Source organism: Rattus norvegicus, chromosome 11 (genome assembly GCF_021556685.1).
Source record: "Rattus norvegicus strain SHRSP/BbbUtx chromosome 11, alternate assembly SHRSP_T2T, whole genome shotgun sequence".
NCBI lineage: Eukaryota > Metazoa > Chordata > Mammalia > Rodentia > Muridae > Rattus > Rattus norvegicus.
In genome coordinates, this window is record NC_141544.1 from 85,049,035 (window position 1) to 85,068,758 (window position 19,724).

The following is a 19,724-nucleotide window of genomic DNA, read 5'->3' on the forward strand; positions in this document are numbered from 1 at the left end:
AGTGTTTCTCAATTTTGACTGCACATTAGAATTACCTGGGGAAATTTAAAAATATTTTTGCCCAAAGTACACTGTGAACAAATTAAATCTCTTGGCCACGGGACCCAAACAGCAATATTCTTTAAAGCTCTCTAGATGCTTCTAATAAGTACCTCGAGGTTATAACTGTTGCTGCACCATGAACTGGGAGCCCCACTGCATCTCTTTATGCTTTCTGAGGTCGGCAATAATGCTTAAGGGAAGCGGGAGTAAGCAAGAACTGTTACAAGCAAGAATCTGTTTTTCTTTCCTTTGCCAATGCCCTCAAAACCCTACTCACTGGAATACACTTTGCTGGACAACCTCTTCTCTCTCCTGAAGTTGCCTTGTTCTTCTTCATTACTGCTCTACAACCCATCCTCTGTGTGACAAGGATGCCCATGTCTCCTTCTTGCATCTGGGCTGCTCATCTTTATCATAGTTTAGCTCCCCAGTCTTGCCTTTCATTCTGCAAACAGGTTTATTCTCTTGTCTCTTCCCTTTAGACTAACCAACCGCATGCTCCCTCTTTGACTGTCTCTTTTCAGTCTTCAACTGAGCAAAATCCCTTTCACCTTTTAGCATTATGTTTCTGTGTTACCTCTTCCATGATACGATGCCTTTAGCCACTCACCTTCTCTACTTGTCTGTGGTATTTTAAGGCAACGTTTTTACGTCATTATATTTATTTCTTTGATATACACATTGGACTATGAAACCTAAATTTTATTTTGTAAGATGTTTTGTTTCCTCCATTAGTTTGTAAGGTAGTAAAATGTGGAGACTGGGTTTTTATTAATTCATATGTTTATGTTGAAACATGCTGACCAGATGACTTCTAATAGAAATATTTTTTCATGTCATAGAGGAGAATAGGATGGAAAAGAGAAAATTTTAAGAAGCATCTCTGGTTCTATTTGTGCTTCTTCTACAAATGTCCCCTTAGACCCCAACTTGCCGTGTGTGCTCTGATCTTCAAACTTGAGATTCTTGTGATACGTTTTTGCCTTTTGTAGGTAAGATACATAAAAGTGCAGAAAATACGATATGTTTGGAATAATTTAGAAGGACAGTTTCAAAAAATTGGGTAAGTTGTTTCCTCAAGCATACCCTAAGAAGAAAAACGTTACCTTGAAAATGCTGCTTCTATTGGATTCTTTTGTTGTTGTTTTTAGCTCTCTGGAAGACTGTCTCAGTTCAGCAAAGATACATCAGAAATTTGGATTAGGCCTGACTTCAGAGGAGCAGGAGATCAGGTACTAAGTGCATTTGTGTCTTTAGTTCAAAAGAGCTGTGATTGGTTAATCAGATAGTCCCGTATGCGGTCTTAATTCCCCAATATGAGAAAGGGTTGCAATGATTTACTTAGTGCATGACCCCCATAAATCTGCAGAGTGATTCGATGGGGTTAGCAGGTAGAGCAAATATGACCACCAGTCTAATAGAAAAGATGTTCAGTGTGAGGCTCAGGGAGGTTTAATAGCTTGGATGAGGTCACAAAGATGCACACACATACCCACATTCACTCACTCACCCACAAACATACACAAACACATACACACAAATACACACATGTACACATGGAAGGTACACAAAGACACAAACTCACTAAAACACACATGTACACATGGCATATACACATGCACACACATGTACACATGAGAGGCACACATACATACACATGGCAGGTACACACACGTGCATGCATACTCACACATATGTATACATGGTGGGTATACACACACACACACACACACACACACACACACATGCATGCACATTGACTGAGCTCCATATAACAACATTTAGAGTGCTTTGGATCAATGCCATACAAGATGGTTATGTAATTCCACAATTCCAAGTCAATCACTAGACCCAGAATCAGGGCACTTGGCTGTCTAGAATCTGCATGGCTTTGATAGAATAAGAGTCTTTTCATTTGGGCCTTAGTCTTCTAGTCATAAAAGAAAGTAAAAGGGGCTGAAGAGATGGCTTGGCCACTAAGAGCACTTGCTGCTCTTCCAGATGACCTGAGCTTGGCTCTGAGAATCCATTTCAGACTCTTCAGTTAGCTTCAGTTCTAGGGAATCCAATGCTCTCTTCTGACCTCTATGATACTTGCACTCATGTATAAACTCTCTCTCTCTCTCTCTCTCTCTCTCTCTCTCCCTCTTCCCTCCCTCCTCCCTCCCTCTCTTTCACACACACATACATACACACGCACAAATCTTAAAATGGGAGGGGTGGAGAGCCATTCCTGTGGCTTGGAGGAGACGCAGAGCATTGCCACACTAGAATTTACCTGCATGCTTATAAGAAATGCAGAATCTCAGTATGTCCACCGCCCCTACTAAAGCAAGTCTTCATTTTAATGAAATGTCCTAAATTATCATTGTTTACATAAAAGTGGGGGGGCATAGCCTATGCATTTGCATAACTGTTTTATTTGAGAGTCTAAATGGAAGGCACAGAGAATGGTTCTATTCCCCACGAGAAAGGAATTCATCAGGGGCCATGTCCCTGTGTAATCGAAGCAACACAATTTGGGGACTTTCAGTTAGTGGAATGCATAATTCTGTATGCTGGGATTTTTCTGAGAATCAAGGACTTTTCTGCTCAACTTAAAACAAATATTAAGCCCAAAGAACTCCTGGATATGAGAAGAAACAATAGATATTGTATTTCCCTGTCACTAAAACATATTCTACGTCCATGATCTCTCCATTTCATTTCCTTGGCTATATAGGGATGAGGCACAGAGGTGAGAGCCTCTGAGCTCTGAAAGTATTAGAGAGAGAGTAGGCAACATTAGAAACCAAAGGCACCACCGAGGGAAATATTTAGACCTCAGGAAGTGTAGTTCAATAGAAGTATCACGATCCTGTCTACTGGTTTTATCCTGGGACCCCTCCCACTCTTTAGTTACTTTGAGACACATGGCTTGGGGGTGCAATGTGACCAGAGATACTTTGCTTGACCCCAGAAGTGAGGAAAAGGAATCTGGAATAGAGCCTTTCTATGAATGTACTGGGGATGTGTTTTCTTTCATTGCTGTGGACGAGTGGCCAATCTGTGGTTTTTCCTGCAGGAGGCTAATATGTGGACCTAACGCTATTGATGTTGAAATCATACCTATATGGAAGCTGCTCGTCAAGGAGGTAATTTCTCCAGTATTTTGCTGGGACGTTGGGTAGAAAATGATGAGTCTGTGGACTGGCCATTTGGAGATGAGACTTGTTAATAAGTGACTGTAATTTATTCTCTGCTTTAAGAGGACACCAAGCCTGCCTTCTGGATGTGCTCGGTGCTCGGTGTGCATACTGCACTCTACAAATGTGGCCACACTCAGGTGTCCTCTTCTCATCTCACGACTTGGATGGGTGCTGGGATTTCCCCCTTTCTTCAAGTATTACGCTGCTTAGCTCATTCCAATTCTGTGAAACTGAAGTCACATTTGTTTTAGGAAAGGGAATCACTTTTTTTTTCCCAGCAGCATATATACTTACTTTAGCGTTCAAAACTGTAGGGAGAAAACCCCACTTATTTAGTATTTCCATGATCTACTCATCTCAGGGTGTGAGAGGGTGAAAGAATGGCTGCCCATCATGCACTTAGATAAAAATGTCCTCTTGTGCGTTTACTGTTGGATTTATTAGTGTTAAGCCATATAGCAGCACTCTGTGTGTTTCTGGTATTCAATCTCCTTTTATCTTTGCCTTACAAAGGCTTCCAAAATTCAAGGTGCATTCTCAATGTTTGAGGAGGGCAGAAGGCAAAACAAATCGGTTGAGAAAGGTTCTGGGAGCTTCCTGCCTAGCCAGGAGCCAGGATTCCTGCCCTTGTGAGCAACTACAGGGAATTTGAGGAGGGACACACCACAGTTTAAGCTATACCAGGGATACAGTTGTTGGTGTTAATGTCTGCTGTCTTCCAGTGAACTAGACATGTGGTCACAGCATGCCATGTTACATGACTTAGCTTCCCACTTATGGAAAAGTGCATTCATTCATTCATTCATTCATTCATTCATTAACTAAAAGTTCTTTAATGGCATTGTATGCAGGAGGGGACAGCAGATTAAAGTAGTTCAATTCTGTAAAGCTGAGTGTGTCACCTTTCTGAAGTTCAGGAAGTGTAAGTGAGGGACGATAACATCTACTCTTTGCCCATTACTCAGATGCTTAACAGGACAGACACATCAAGCACAGCTTTGTAGATTGCTAAGTGCAGCAGTGATTAAACTAAGTGCTCTGGGAGATCAGAACACTTTAAAGGCTTAGACTTTTGGCTCCGTGACATTCATAGCTGGGTCTTGGAAATTGCTGATTGCACGCAACAACAAGAAGCATAGCATATTGTGTGGGGTGATTGCTATCACGGTGCTGATTATGAAAACAAGTCAGGGAACAGCCGTGTGTGGAGCCCAAATGCCATTCTCGTCTTCCTGTCTTTACGTCTGCTAACAGGTTCTAAATCCATTTTACATCTTTCAACTCTTCAGCGTCTGTTTGTGGTTCAGTGAAGATTACAAGGAATATGCTCTTGCCATCATCCTCATGTCTGTCATTTCCATAGCTTTGACCGTGTATGACCTCAGACAGGTGAGTTTCCCCAGGTCCCATGGCGGGCTTGTTCTTAGACAAGAATCTTGAAATAGAATTACTCAATCCGTGTCAAACGAGAGCCTGTTCATGAAAACAGAACACAGTTGCTACTGCTCAGCGGGTGACACCTTTCCTCTCCCGCGCATCCCAGTCCTTCAGAAGATGGAGGACCCCCTTCTTACTATGAATTCCTTCATCTTTTTGTTTGTTTGATGTTCATTTATCAAAGTTCTAGTTCAGCTCTTGGGTTACCTTACACTTACAGCAGGGGGTGTAGGTGCTGCTGGGAGAAAACCCACATAGAACCGATGGGTGGGTCACACAGGAGGCCATAAGTGTCACTTTCTTCCTTGCAAGTCTTGTGCATCCCAGGTCAAGGTGTTCTCCCACACTACCAGGATATGGGCATGTGTTTCAAGCCATCTTTCTTTAGAAATGCCTGTCTTTGATCGTTGACTTTTCAGCAGATCATCTCACAAATTATTTCACAAGATGGAGCCTCCTACGAAATTTGTTCAACTCCTTTCCCTCTGTTGCCAAATGCTCTGCTTTCTCAGCCCTGGCTTTCCCTCCGGCTCACCACAGTGGAGGAAGTGTCCTAAGATATTATCATCTGCCTGCACCCCCAGATGCTTGCTCTACCTTTTTGGGGTGCTCATAAAATCCACAAGTGACTCCTCTCTCTGCCCCTTCGTAGGAGCTTGTCATCAGTGTTTAACTCTCCTAAGCTTCAGTAAGCTTAAACACAAAGGAACGCTTTCTCTTTGTTCTGCACGCATCTTCAGAGGCTGCTGCAGCTCCTGTTCTTCCTTTTATTATAGATCTTGATTCTTTACACCCACTCTCAGGATCCGAACACTTTCCTTTCACTCTTTACCTGCTGACATGACTTCTTATTTCACGTTTCCATCTAAACAACTTTTGTTAAGGGCACCAATACAATTCTAAAGCTGATAGGTAATTTGAGTCAAAATATAAAAATAGACTTAAAATTAGCTAACCATTTTCTCTTGTACTAGGAACAATATATGAATATATTAAAATGGGTTTAAAGCAGAATAACACTGTAAATGAAAACAGAACCCTTTATACAGAAAGAATCACTAGAAAGAATCAGTCAGACTCTTAGGACTTCGAGGGCCAGCTGTTCTTTATATTTTAGCAATATTAACTTCTCTCTCTCTCTCTCTCTCTCTCTCTCTCTCTCTCTCTCTCACACACACACACACACACACACACACACATACACACTTTTCACAGAATAAAAGTGTGCCTTGTGCACTATTTTGCAGTTGCATTTTAGCTGAATGCATCTTTAATATTGTCCCATATTGGTATAGACACTTTCTTTAGCTCTAAAGTAGTTTTATAACTATGTGCTGACTATTTTGAATACTGGTAGACTCTTTGATGCTTTCTAGTTTTTTGCTACTAAAGCAAAACTGTATTGAGAATCTTTACATATATGGGTTCACACTTTCCACTTATAGTGACTTCTATTACATAGGAACATGTGGATAGCTATTCTTTCTAAACATATTTATATAACTACTTGGTATACAAAAAGCTGCTTAATAATGTTGGTAGAGTGAATTCACAAATGAACAAAAGGATGAATTAGTAGCATAGTGTTCTTTGACATTACCCGATTGCACTAAATAGTCTTAGGATTTATTTATCCGATTTATAAATAACTCATAGAGTGTCTTTTTAAAATTCTATGACAATTTAATATACATACAATTTTATGAAATTTTTAATATATATGTCATTTGTCTATATCCATATCCATATCTATATAACTTTATTTCTGTCTCTGTATCTATATCTGGTCAAATATATATATATATATTTTCTTTTTTTCCTTCCCCATTACCATCAATCATACTTTTTCCTATCCCACTGAAACCCTTCTTCCCAACAAGGCCCTCTCCTATTTTGATGATTTTGTGTGTGTGTGTGTGTGTGTGTGTGTGTGTGTGTTTCACTTAGTTTAATTAGGGTTACCTGAATAAGCATGAATTAGTTGTTATTTTCTCGACCAAGCCAACTTAACCAGTGACAACACCACTGAAGAAAATCATTCTCTCTCTTCTAGTAACAATTAACTTCCCACAGTCCCCCCAGGAGAGGTGGAGCCTTATGAGCCTGTCCTTTAGGACACATCTCCAATAATGATAGTAAGATAAAAAATGAAAATCTGAAATTGTTAGAAAAATTAATACCCCAGAACAAGTTAAAAGGTCATTCACAAAACACTTTCTTACTAAATGTGGAATAAAACACATATTTATTTATTTTTGAATCTTTGCCTTGATTTACTCCCAGTGTAGTTCGTTTATCAAAACAAATCACCACTGGGAAGACAGCTCTTGGAAAATCTTTGTGCTATAGAACACAACTCCAACTGCTGGGCAGAGATCCCTTTCTCTGAGTGACAGACCCTCAGCCCTCTGTTCCTACCCAGGATCTTCAGCTGGCAGCCTAAAGCCTTTCATGTTTAGCTAGCACGATACTGAGTAATACCCGAGGTCTATATTTAAACAGATAAATGTTGTCTTTTTTCCTTCTCTTTGCAGCAATCTGTAAAACTTCACCATCTTGTTGAATCCCATAATAGCATTACAGTCTCTGTGTATGAGCGAAAAGGTAAGTTCCACTATTTTATACCCATGTGTTATATCCATAGGCAATCAGAAAGTGACTTAGATTTGGTTTTCTAATTGTTCCTACTAACTCATCTGCATGTGTATTTTTCTTAATACATTTGCTTATAAGAAAGGAATCCAAGATCTGTACCATAAGAAGAAACCTACATTATAAAGGTTGAATTAACATGGCAAACCAAAAATTTCTCTTAAGTTCATAATATAGTCGATTTTGACATAGTGTATATTCATACAAGTGTCACCATCATGAAGTTAACAGCAGGACTCATCCCCTACAGTTGACTTTAGTACACTTATCGTCCTTCCTCCCCCTTTGCCTCCCTCATACACAGGTAGTCATTTATCTGCATTCTGTTACTAAAGGTTAACATCTCTATTTATAATTGTACATAAATGATATTATATAAGATACATTCTTTTGTCTTTTATAACGTATTTTGTGTTAATTTGGTAGGAGGATACCAAAATTCACAATGTAAGATGCACTTTTTTTGTTAATGGTATTAACAGTACATTCTTCTTTATTCCCTAAAGTATCCTATTACATGGGCGTACGTTTCAATTTGCTTGTGACCAGTATTTGAATTAACTCATTTTTTGTTGTTATTATGAATCATAATATGGGTTCTTTTATAGATGTGCTCCATCATCCCTGTGAGCATATACCTAGTTACACAGTGTGTCACCCCATGATAGACGCTCAACATTCTAAGAGTCTAACAAATTGTTTTCCAAAGTAATTGTAGCATTTCCACTTTTACTGCTGCATATGGCCGTCTCAGGTCCACACTCTTGTCCACACTCAGTGTATCCCATCTATTAATTTTAGCCACTTTCATTTGTGGAAGCATCTTATTGCTTTAATTTGCATTTCTAAATGGCCGATGACCCTGGACATCTTTTAAACGGTCTACTTGTGACTCACATGTCTCTTTTGAGGTATGCATTTGTGTCTTTTCCTAAGAAGATTGTCTCATTATTAAATTTTCAGTCTTATTAAACATCTCCTCTCAGTCTATGATGTATCTTATTTCTTCACAGAATCTTCCAAAGGGCAAATGCTTTCACATTTCTTAAGGTGCAGTTAAAGAGCCTTGTCTATGGCTTATATTCTAGTCTAAATAAGGCATCTTTGCAAATTTCAAGGTCACCCAGCTTTTCTATGCAGCTTTAAGTTTTAGGTCTACGCTGTGTTTCCATTGTTCTGCTTTGTGTTTATTTTGGACTGGCGTTTGCTTTCCCCAGGTATTTAAGTACATTGACACTATTTGTTGAAAAAACATTGGCTTTGCACCTTTGCGATGAGCCTGTTGTTCATGGAGGTGAACCAATTTCTGCGCTCTATGTCCTACTGTACTGTTAGTCTTTCTTATCCTGGCAGAGATACTCGATTTTATATGATCTGAAAAAGTAATGTGAGCCCTTCAGTTTTATTTTCTTGCAGTGCTACTCTGTTGTATCATATCCCCTCCCTCTTTTGAGTTAATATGGATAATTAGTTTGGAATGGTCTAGAATTACCATGGAGACAAGTCTGTTAATACACTTATGAATAACTATGTATATCAGGCTAGCCTCCCATCATGCCTGTGAAGCATTATCTTTATTTTGCTAACTGAGGTGAGGTGACACACTTTAACAGTTGGTGGACAGAGTGTAAAGGAGAGAATCATAAACTGAACACTGACTGGATACAATGTGGCCAGCAGACTCAGCCTCTTGCTGCCAGACTTCTTTCATGGTTGGGCTATTAGTCCGTAAGCTAAATAAAAACCTTCCCCATTTAAGTTGCTTATTGTTAATTATTTTGTCACAGAAAGGAGCAAAGTAATTAATACAGAAAATTAGCACTGGGGAGTGGTATTGTTGTTCTGATAAACATGACCACTTGGGTCTTAGGCCTTTAAAATTATTTTGTACCTAGAATGTGGAAGAGTTTGATGCTTTCAGGTAGGAAAGTCCTAGTATGTTGGAAACTCAGCTTAATGGGACAGTCTAACCAGAACTGGAAAGGTAGAAAAGTAGAGAGAACACACAGTGACTGCCTGGCTTATGAGGTTTCAGAGAGAAACAAGGACTCTACCAGGAACAGGGCTAGGAGCTATTCATGTGACAATTCAGCCAAGAATTTTGTTTCATTGCCCATGACTTGAGAACTTGAATTAAGTAGAATTTAAAAGTAATGGACTAATCAGTTAGGTGGAGGTTATTTCTCCACAGGAAAACATTCATTGGCTGTGGTGTGGTTACCTTTTACTGCCCTTATCCAGGTCTACATCGAACAGGAGCAGAAATCTGGGCAGAGGGATATAAAAATGTACAGTTGGTAGGGGAGGAAAAGAACTTGATCAACCTGAACTTTGAAGCCATGGTATATGCTGGAAAAGAGGCTGTGATTAGTACAGAGAACATCTTGTTCTACACTGGGACAATAAGAAATGTACCCTGATGGCTAATCCCCATTCGTCAAAGGTTAAGACTTGAAATGCAAACGTATATGAAAGGAGAGAACTGAAATCGAGAATCCAGCTAACAGGAATCTTTGCTCCTATAAATCAACTGCCAAAAGAAAGGTTTCTTCAGGGTCCAGAAGCTGATATAGCTGAAGTCCAAAGAAATTAGGCGATATCTCAAGCTGGCAGCAGAGCCTGGCTGCCTTGCCCATATCTAATCGCTTGGGAGGGATGAAAGATGCAGTGTTGAGGGGTCATGGAATCCATGGTCATGGTCATGGTCATGGTCCATGGCTCCAGAGAGCTTCTGTAGCTCAGAAATGTGTGAGAGGGTTAAGGTTCTACAACAAGTCCCCAAGAGGCCATTGATTGAATCTGTAGATTCTAAGTTTCAGGAGATATACAAGACGCTAGGACCATGGTATATCTGACGAGGAAACTTGCAGGCATGGAGTAGATCTGGTCTAAGAAAGAGGCTATGTGTGCTGTGCCAGAAGTGGCGAGTGCAGTTATCTAAGTCACGTCCAGCCGTTGTGATTACATGATGAGCCCGAGATGCGGAATAGGGAGCTGTAGGATTTGATATTTGCTCTGCTGCGTTTAAATCATGCTTCACTTTGACCATTCCTCGTTACCCTCCTATTTTGTCCCCTTTGGATTCAGAATGTTTAGTGTGCCATTGCATGGCAAAAATATGTAAGGCGGTTTAAATTTGCTTGGCCCTATGAGAAATGGCACTGTTAGCAGGGGAAGCCGTATTGGAGGAGGTGAGGGCTTGTTATAGGAAATATGCCACTGTGGAGGTGGGCTTTCAGGTCATACACACACACACACACACACACACACACACACACACACACACACACACACGTACGCTCAAGTCTGGCTAGTTTGATACAGTCCCCTTCTGCTGCCTGTTGATCAACATGCAGAACTCTTAGCTCCTCTAGCCACAAGACTGCCTGAATATTGCCATGCTTCCCACCATGACGATAATGGACTGAACCTCTGGAACTGTATGCCAGCCCTAATTAGATGCTTTCTTTTATAAGAGTTGGCTTTGGTCATGGTATCTCTTTACAGCAATGAAACCCTAACTAAGACAGAAGTTGCTATAAGAAGTGGAGTATTGCTCTGATAGGTCTGACCATCCTTTGGTTTGGAGAAATGTATATTTTGGGATTTTGGATTTAGAAATTGGTAGAATGCTGTAAGTGGGACCTAATGAGCTATCTTAGTAGGAATATGGAAGACATTGTTGCTGAGGGTGATTTGAAGTCTGGGGGCCTGGCTCAAGAGGTTTCAGAGGAGATGATTTTTTTTGTATGTTGCCTAGAGATCATTCTTGTACTATTTTGGTGCAGAATGTGACTGTTGTCTGAAGATTCTGCCTGAGGTTAAAGTGAAGATATTTAGATTAATTGTATTAAGAAAGGGAATCCCAAAACAACTGAGTGTAGACTCTGTCTTGTGGTTCACTCTTATGAAAGTTTTTTTTTAAAAGATTTATTTTATGTATGTGAGTACACTGTAGTTGTATTTAGACACACAAGAATTAGGGTATTAGATCCCATTACAGATGGTTGTGAGCCACCGTGTGGTTATTGGGAATTCAACTCAGGACTTCTGGGAGAAAAGTCCATACTCTTAACCACTGAGCCATCTCTCCAGCCCCATCAAAAGTGTTTCGATCAAGCGTAGCAAGCCAGTGAGCATCACACCTTCATGCCCTCTGCATCAGCTCTTGGCTTCAGGTTTTATTCCTGCTTGAGTTCCTGTCCTGATGTCCTTTAATGATAGACTATGATCTGGAAGTGTAAGCCAAATAAACCCTTTCCTTGTCAACTTACTTTTTTGGTCATGGTGTTTTGTCATAGTAATACACCACAACTAAGACAATACATAACTTGATTGTTGTGTGTGTGTGTGTGTGTGTGTGTGTGTGTGCGTGTGTGTGCATGTGTGTGTATGTGGTGTGTTTTAAATGTTCACAGTTAAGAGTTTGTCTTGAATCTTAGATAAGACTTAGATATTGGGCTTTTGAAGATTTTGGAGACTAAGAGACAGACTATATATATATATCATTAAGAGCTGAAAAGGAAATGTATAAGGGATAAGAATGATGTGTTGTGATTTAAAATGATGTGTTTTTGTAACAAATTGGTGAAGGATGGGTTGTGGTGGTTAATATTGATTGTCAACTTGACAGATCTAAAGTCACCCAGCAGTCAAGTCTCTGGGTATACTTGTAAGAGATCATCTCAGTTTAGTCTTGAACCTGTCTATGAAAGATATCTTGATAAAGTTAATTAAGGTGGGATGTCCTACCTGAACTCTGGGGTGGCACCATTTCACGGGCTGGATCCTGAGCTGAGTGAAAAAGAAGAGAGTCAGCGGGCAACAACTTCCATCTCTTTGCTTCCTGACTGTGGATGCACTGTGACCAGCCGTCTCATGCTGCCATGATTTCCTTGTCATGATGGACTGTATTCTCTTGGACTATAAGCCCTTCCTCCCTCAAGTTGATTATTGCCAAGTGTTTTGTTGTAAAAATGAGAAGATATGGCAACAAATACAAATTCTTTTCTTTTCAAAATGACTTAGAAAAAGAATTTAAATTATTTATTTTTTTAAATTGTGTTGAGGGTTTGATGGCTATGATGTTAAATCTCTAAGTCAATTGTAGAAAACTGACATATTTACGGATTTGGATATTTTCTTCATAGATGCAGATTTCTTTAGGTCTTTGTTGATTCTTATTATCTGTATTTTGAAGTTGTTAGTTTATGAGCCTTACAATTCTTTCTGAGATTTATTCTTAAGTATTTCAGAGTTATGACGCCATTATAAATATTTTTACAAGCAAATGTTTGTTCATTTTTTACTTATCTCTAGCATGAATTTACTGACCACGCTCAGCTAGAGTGTTAGGGATCTTGTTTTTACCATGTTAGTCTCTGTTCGCAGGCATTCTCAGAATCATACTTGGTGAAGAATTTAAGATAAAGTGAAGTATGAGTTCTTGACAACACTTACAATTTGAGTTTAGATATAAATGCTTTATTTTACTTCGATGATTGTACTTGTGTCTCTCTCACTTATATTGAAAATTCTTCAGTGATACACAAGAATGGCTGATTTGTTTTATCCTAATAAAAGAACCTCAAAACAACAAACCAACATTCTTAGCAATGAAGCAATTCTAAAAAACAATTTACAATGTTTTGAAGAGATCCCCACCCCACATTGTGATATTTCACTAGAAACAGCCAGATATATAATTTGATTCAATAAATTATGCTTCAGTATCATTCAAAATAGTTCTCTGCATGGTGCTGCCAGCAATGTAATAGATTCATTTCACTCATTTGTTTTAGACTTTTAAGTGTCAGCTTTTTAAATTTATTTCTATTTTATACAGATACTCTAAAAATATCTCTATGTTTTAAAATTTAAATTCATAAGATAGAGGATATTCAGGAGAGTTCAACTCCTTCCCCTTTCTCTTTTGCCTTGTTTCTTCATCATAATTACTTTTGTTCATTTTTAATTTATTCTTACATTTATAAATATAAAAATAAAGTACTAGCTTATATTATGCATGCAAAATAGATTACATAATTACACTGCCTCTTTTTTTATGAACAGAGGCATGCCAAATTTAACTATTATTTACATACTGATGTTTCCATGGACCTTTTATGGCAGGGTATATACACATTCCACATTATTTATGTGGAATCAGCAGTCCTCTCATGCGGAGGAAGCATTATTAATTCAGTCAGTCCTCTATTGAACATTTTCTCAGTCTTTTCCCCCCCATAAATAATGCTGCAATAAAAGGCTTCTACATACGTCCTTTCATCTTTTCACCAGTAGATCAGTATGGATGTTGAGAAGCAAAATTTTTAGGTTAGAGAATAAATGCATACACACGTTTGCTACATAGACACCGCCAGCTTTCATTCAGCAGCAACTGTGCCAGTTCTCATTTAGACTAGAAATGTGTGTCTGTTTCCTCATGGCCTTTCCTCCAGAATATGCTGGCAGAACACTTGATTTTTCTAATCAGAGAGGTAAGCAATGGAGCCTCATGTATATTTCTTCCCTACTCTTTTATTTTATACAGAGAAATTGTGAAAACAGGATCACTCTATGTTCCCGGAATTAAAAATAAGTTGCTGAGATTTTAGGCGTGGCTCGTAAATAAGCAATTGCTTAAGCAAGTAGGACTAGAGTCCTGCTTTCCAGAATCCATGTAGAAGCTGGGCACGGCGGAAGCCACCTGAAATTCTGGCGCTCAGGAAGTAGAGAAAGGGGGTCTCTGGGGCAAACTAGCCAGTGAGGTCAGAGTGGTCGTCTCTGGGTTCAGCAAGAGACCCTGACTCAAAAAACTAGGTCAAAAGTGGTGGAGAATGGCACATGATGCCAGTTTGGAGCTTGCATAGATACATGCATTTGCACGTGTGTCTACCCGCCCACATACAAAGATGCACATACATGTTTGCATTTCATACATATGGACACAAAAGTAAAGGGAGAATAACTTGCTGACCTGTAGCTCCACCATAGTTCACTGTGAATTGTACAAAGACCAGGGCAGTCTCTTGAAGAAACTGCAGTGTCATCAGGAAGTTAACTAACACATCCTAATAACGCATGGTCTGCCCTTTGTCCTATTTTCTCCATACTGTTCTTTGTGGGACCACCTGGTGGAGTTATTTGCCATATATCAGTATTATTCAGTTGTTTCTTCCATGACCTATCTTCTCCCACTCTACTTATTCTGTAAAATGTCCCTATGTTTGGCTTTGGCAAATCAAATCACAGGTATGCACATACATGTATGTATGTGTACATGTATGTGTGTGTGCATGTGTGTGCTTGCTTCTTCGTATCATGATGTAGGATTTAAATTTGTTCTATTATTAGTAATAGCAACCTGGGTTACTTAATTGTAGGATGCTTTCAAGTTCTTACCTTTTGTACGTTTGCTACTTTTCGTTTTAAAATTAATAGTTACTTTGCCGAGGAATATTTTGAGACTACATAAAAAGACTGTCTTCATGAAATTTTCACCTACTGGATTTATTTTCTACTGATGTTTTTTGATTTAATTATTACTTTTACTTGACAAATAGGGATGTTATAATTTGAACTTCTTAATTATTTAATTGCCATTTTACTGCAAGGAAAAAAATCTATTTTTCTTCCTATTTATTTACCCACTAATCTATGCCGTTATGGATTCATCAAACCCTGTTTACTCGATGGTTATAAATCTTTATTATTCTTTACTTTGTTAAAATATTTACAGATTTGGGCAGCCAGGCCCTTTATGTGACTTTGATGTCTTTTTGTTGTCTCCATTATTCTTTGAACATTTTCCTATTTAGTGGCACAGAGACTTTCCAGCTTATATCATATATTTCTTTGACAGATTGTAATCAGTTTTTTTTCTGTAAGAAGTTTTCATGGTTGGGCATGGGGAGGTATGGCTGAAATTGAAAATCCAATACTTGAGTGTATGGTGTGCTTGCCCCTATTAGGCCATCACCGCCTTTAGGTTTTCTCAGAAGAAAGCATTAGAGAGTATGTATTAACAATAGACCAGCAACATGGTAATATGCAGGTATTCCTACAAACTTACATGTGTGTTGGTATATTTATCACTTCATGATATCTTCAGCTCCAAGGTCCTTTCAAGGTTTAGCTCCTTCTGTACTTGAACTTTTTTTTTTAAATGTGAGAAATTTTGCTTTCATTGACTTTAGTAGATCTGCTTACTGTATTGTATTGAACCTGTATTGGTTCAGCCTGGATGTAATCAATTTTCCATCATTTCACTTCCATGGAACACCTGTATCACATCCCAGACCCCAATATTCCACGGCTGGGCACTGCTACTATGGCTGTACAGTGACCTGAGCTCTATCAGAGACAAGGCCGCTCACATCTAGACTCGAATACCACCAGTAGCCTGCAGACCATCTTCCCAGACACTTGCATAGATTCATTTCCTGTCGCTGTGATAAAATACTCTTACAAAAGCAGCTCAGAGGAGAAAGGAGATTTTTGGCTCCCAATTCCAGGGTACAGTCTATGGTGGTTTGAATAAAAATGTCCCCTGTAGTCTTTAATGTTTGGATTTTGGTGGAATTGTTTGGGGAGGATTAGGAGGTGTGGTCTTCTTAGAGGAAGTGTGGCATGAGGTTTCAAAGCCTTTTGCCATTCCCAGTGTGCTCTCTCTCTGCTTTTTGCTTATGGTTGTAGACATGAGCAAGTTCTCAGCTTGCTGTTTCAGTGGCCATGCCTGCTTGGTGCGATGATTCTCTACCATGAGACTGAGAAACTCTTTTTCTCTCTGGAACCACAAGCATGAAATAAACCCTTCCTTCCTTCCTTTAGTTGCCTTGGTCATGGTGTTTTACCACAGCGACAGAAGGGTAACAATACACAGTCCTCCCTGGGGTAAAGTCAGGCTGGTAGCAACATAAAGCAGCTCCTCCCGTTACATCTTCAATCAAGAGCACAGAGCAGTGAACTAATGCATGTGAATGCTCAGCTCCCTTCCCCCCCTCATCTAGTCCAGACCCCAGCCCATAAAATGCTGCCATCCGCATTCAAGGTTGGTGTCTTAGTTACTTTTGTATGGCTGTGATACAATACCATGGCCAAGGCAACTCAGAGAAGGAAGGAGAGTTTATTGGGCTTACAGTTCCATTGGGTTAAGCATCTATGGCAACAAAGAGGCAGACATGGTGGCAGAAACAGCTGAGAACTCATGTCTTTAACTGCTTTAACGGAAAGCAGAGAGAGTCACCTCAAGGTGGCTCCAAGTTGTTAAGCTCTCAAAACCACTCCCAATGACACACTTCCTCCAACAAGGCCACACTCCCTAAGCCTCTCAAACAAGGCCACAAGTGCTTGAGAATATGGGGGGGGGGTATTTCATTCCAACCACCAGAATGGGGCTTCTCACTTCAATTGACTCATCTGAGACTACCCCTCGCAGAGATTCCCACAGGCTAACTTAATAGACGGTCCCTTATTGAGACCTTCTTTCTAGATGATTTCAGATTGTGTGAAGTTGACAAACCTGTCCCTCACGGCTGTCCATATACTCAAACCCATGACTTCTTTGAGTCTGAATAAGGGAAGAAAGAAGTTAGGCCATCCAGATGGGGAACCAAGAAGGAAGCAAGGAAAGAAGGAAGAAATGAATAAAAGCAAGCAGCTTTTCAAATATTTAACATGCCACTCGTGCGTGTGTGTGTGTGTGTGTGTGTGTGTGTATTTAGTAACTAGCAATTTATTACACTGCTGCTGTATATAACTTCGTTGATATCTTTCTATGTGAAAAATACCAGTCTTTTGTCTGTAAACATCAAATCTGTTTTTCTGAATTTGTTGTTATTTTTTTCTTGGCTTATGCATCATTGCTACTCTGGGGACCTTATTTCATGCAGTCTGTTTCCTTCCTTCCTTTTGTCTTTAAAGTCAGAAGCAGTGTGGAGGGCTGGCCTCTCTTTTCGCACTCTTCACCATCGTCTCTAGGAATCTCTAACACAGAGCAGAGGGACTGCTTTTATGGGAACGGAACCTGACTGTCTCTGCTCGTACTTGCAGCTGGAGCCCAAGACCTGGAATCCCGCCTCCTGGTGCCCGGAGATTTATTAATCCTGACAGGGAGCAGAGTGCAAATGCCCTGTGATGCCGTTCTGATTGATGGCAGCTGTGTGGTAGATGAAGGCATGCTGACAGGTATGGCTGGAACTCCATGTTTGTAGCCTCTGCTGGGCTGGCTCAGGACATATGTTTCCACCATCCTGGCTGGCTCTTCTTCTACCCAGATGACAATTTTGCTCAAGTCAAGATACAGGGCTGCTGGGTGACCTTCCTGCTTCTGCAACCTTGCTTAGTCTTGCTGTGCTTGAATCTGAGAGTTCAGATCAAAACCCTTCCCTGTACGCTCAAGTCAGTGCGTTCAGGACCCTGCCGAGTGTGTTGCATTTTCTTCTTGAAATTATTTAAAAGATTGTGGGGATCACTAGACCTTTCAAAACTATATCTTAACATACTTGAATAAAATGCCCCTTATAAACTCAGAAGGTCTGACAGCCATCAATGACATCCTGCAATTCACAAGGCCAAAGCTTCATAGCCTAGGCTGAAAATATTAAAAAGGCCACAGTGCAACCGTGGACAAATCTGGCAGTTCCAGAAGATACATGGATGTTTTGGACTGACTTTATTTATTGTTTTAACTAGCACACTGGTCTGAGGGGTGGACCTTGGAGGCCATTCTAGATCACAGTTTTTGTGACTAAGATACAGAGAGGAGAAGTGACCCAGTCAAGCTTGTGAAGCATAGCAATGAGATTTCAGTAAGACGAGGATGCCTTTTTTATGGATGAAATTGAGACCAGTAGAAGTACAGTGAGGTATTGTGTTCCTATTAAAGTCCTTTCTCCCGAGCAGCATGAACAGAGACAAGAATGGTCATCTCCCTCCAATATAAGCTTACAGATAAAGTGGGTGGCAATCGTGGCAGACTAGGTTTATTTTCCTTAAAAATCTACAGATTCATAAAAGCCCATCAACTCTGGGAATTTGCCAGTGCCCAGATCAGTTTTCATAATGATTGTAGCCCCGATGCTGACGTTTTTAAATTACCTGTCTTGCAAAGACCAGTTGGAGGCTATGAAGCCATCTTCCTCAGAACTGTCCCTGGTTGCTGCCACAGCTTGAGCGTTACCTTGAAGGAGAACTAACTTCACTGCAATGTGTTCCTCCCACCACATGGGCACAGCTGCTACAGTCACAAGCACGTGTGCACCGAGTTTCATCTTGTTGATGGTTCTTTCTTTTGGCTATCTGACCATCTTTCCCCAGAACTCTCCTTGTCTTGACTTTCTAACACCCCGTTCTCTCTGGGTGCTTTGAACACTCACCCAGTCCATTGAATTCATTCTTCACCTTCTCTTCCTCTGACCCCCTAAGTGCTGGCACCGTTCAGGGCTATGTTCCTATCTCTTCCTTCTTTTACCCTTTGCTTGATTCTTAGGCAATCTCTGTCTCTGTTTCCTCCCACCCCACCCCAGCCCAGGCCCTCTTTCTCCAGCTTTAATTGCCATGCACAAGCTTGTGATCTCTGACTAAATGTCCCTAATGAAGGCCTCATATGATCACCAGGTCCAAATAACTATCCACCATGCACAAGGCCTTTCAACACCATTCTTCCATCAGTCTACAATAACCCGAAGGCAGTTTCTGATCCTCTTAGAATCCTTACTTTCATTACTGTTGCTTGTCCTTTCCTCAGGCTCCAAGCTAGGGACCGTGAAGCTGTTTTGGTTCTCTCCTCTACTCTGCTGATACAAAATTCCCTCGGGTTTTGTAGCATCTTAACCTTCCTATTCCTTGAGCTTCCTCTCTATTTCCACTCAATCTGCTGTACTTCCGGTCCCACCCCCTTCAGCTGTGCCGTTTGTGATCACTTCCCAGTCCACCCACCACCTTCACGAGACTTTAACTCCTTCCTCGTATCCTGGGCAGAGAATTCTGTCTTACAGATCATTGTAATATTACACTAGAAACTAAAGCAGCTACCTGTCTCCCTGACACCTGATACCAGGGCCTACAGAAAAAATTATACTTAACCTCGTCACTCTTGGGTTCTCTGTGGTTGAGCATCTGCCTAGGCCTTATGTCCTTGCTCTCCCTACTTCCCACACTCTTTGACTACACAGCTTGCTCTTCTGTAAATGTCTTTCCCCAACCTATTTGAATGCCTATGTTTAACCTAAAATAATACAGTATTTATAATGACATTTTACATATTCGGTTACATGTTGCTCTCCTCTTCTAAATTACAGAGCTCTCAACAACTAGTACCTTTGCTTGTCTTGTGTCCCCAGTTCTCAGACTGCTTTGTTTCATAGTAGGCTCCTGATGAAGTGCTGTGGCACACGAGAGTGT

At 40.2% G+C, this 19,724-nt stretch overlaps 1 protein-coding gene across 4 annotated transcripts in view; it reads left to right on the plus strand.

Annotated features, from left to right (window-relative positions):
• The window catches only part of Atp13a4 (ATPase 13A4), a 139,151-nt gene that overhangs the window by 72,018 nt on the left and 47,409 nt on the right, over positions 1–19,724 (plus strand). For all 4 annotated transcript variants that reach the window (XR_015632658.1, XM_087575804.1, XM_087575805.1 and 1 more), the window contains 6 exon segments: positions 1,035–1,105; positions 1,194–1,274; positions 3,107–3,176; positions 4,485–4,619; positions 7,202–7,271; positions 17,373–17,507. Coding sequence is in view for 3 of the 4 variants with exons in the window: in XM_087575804.1 (XP_087431930.1) it covers positions 1,035–1,105; positions 1,194–1,274; positions 3,107–3,176; positions 4,485–4,619; positions 7,202–7,271; positions 17,373–17,507 (562 nt within the window). In the remaining variant the exon portion in view is untranslated.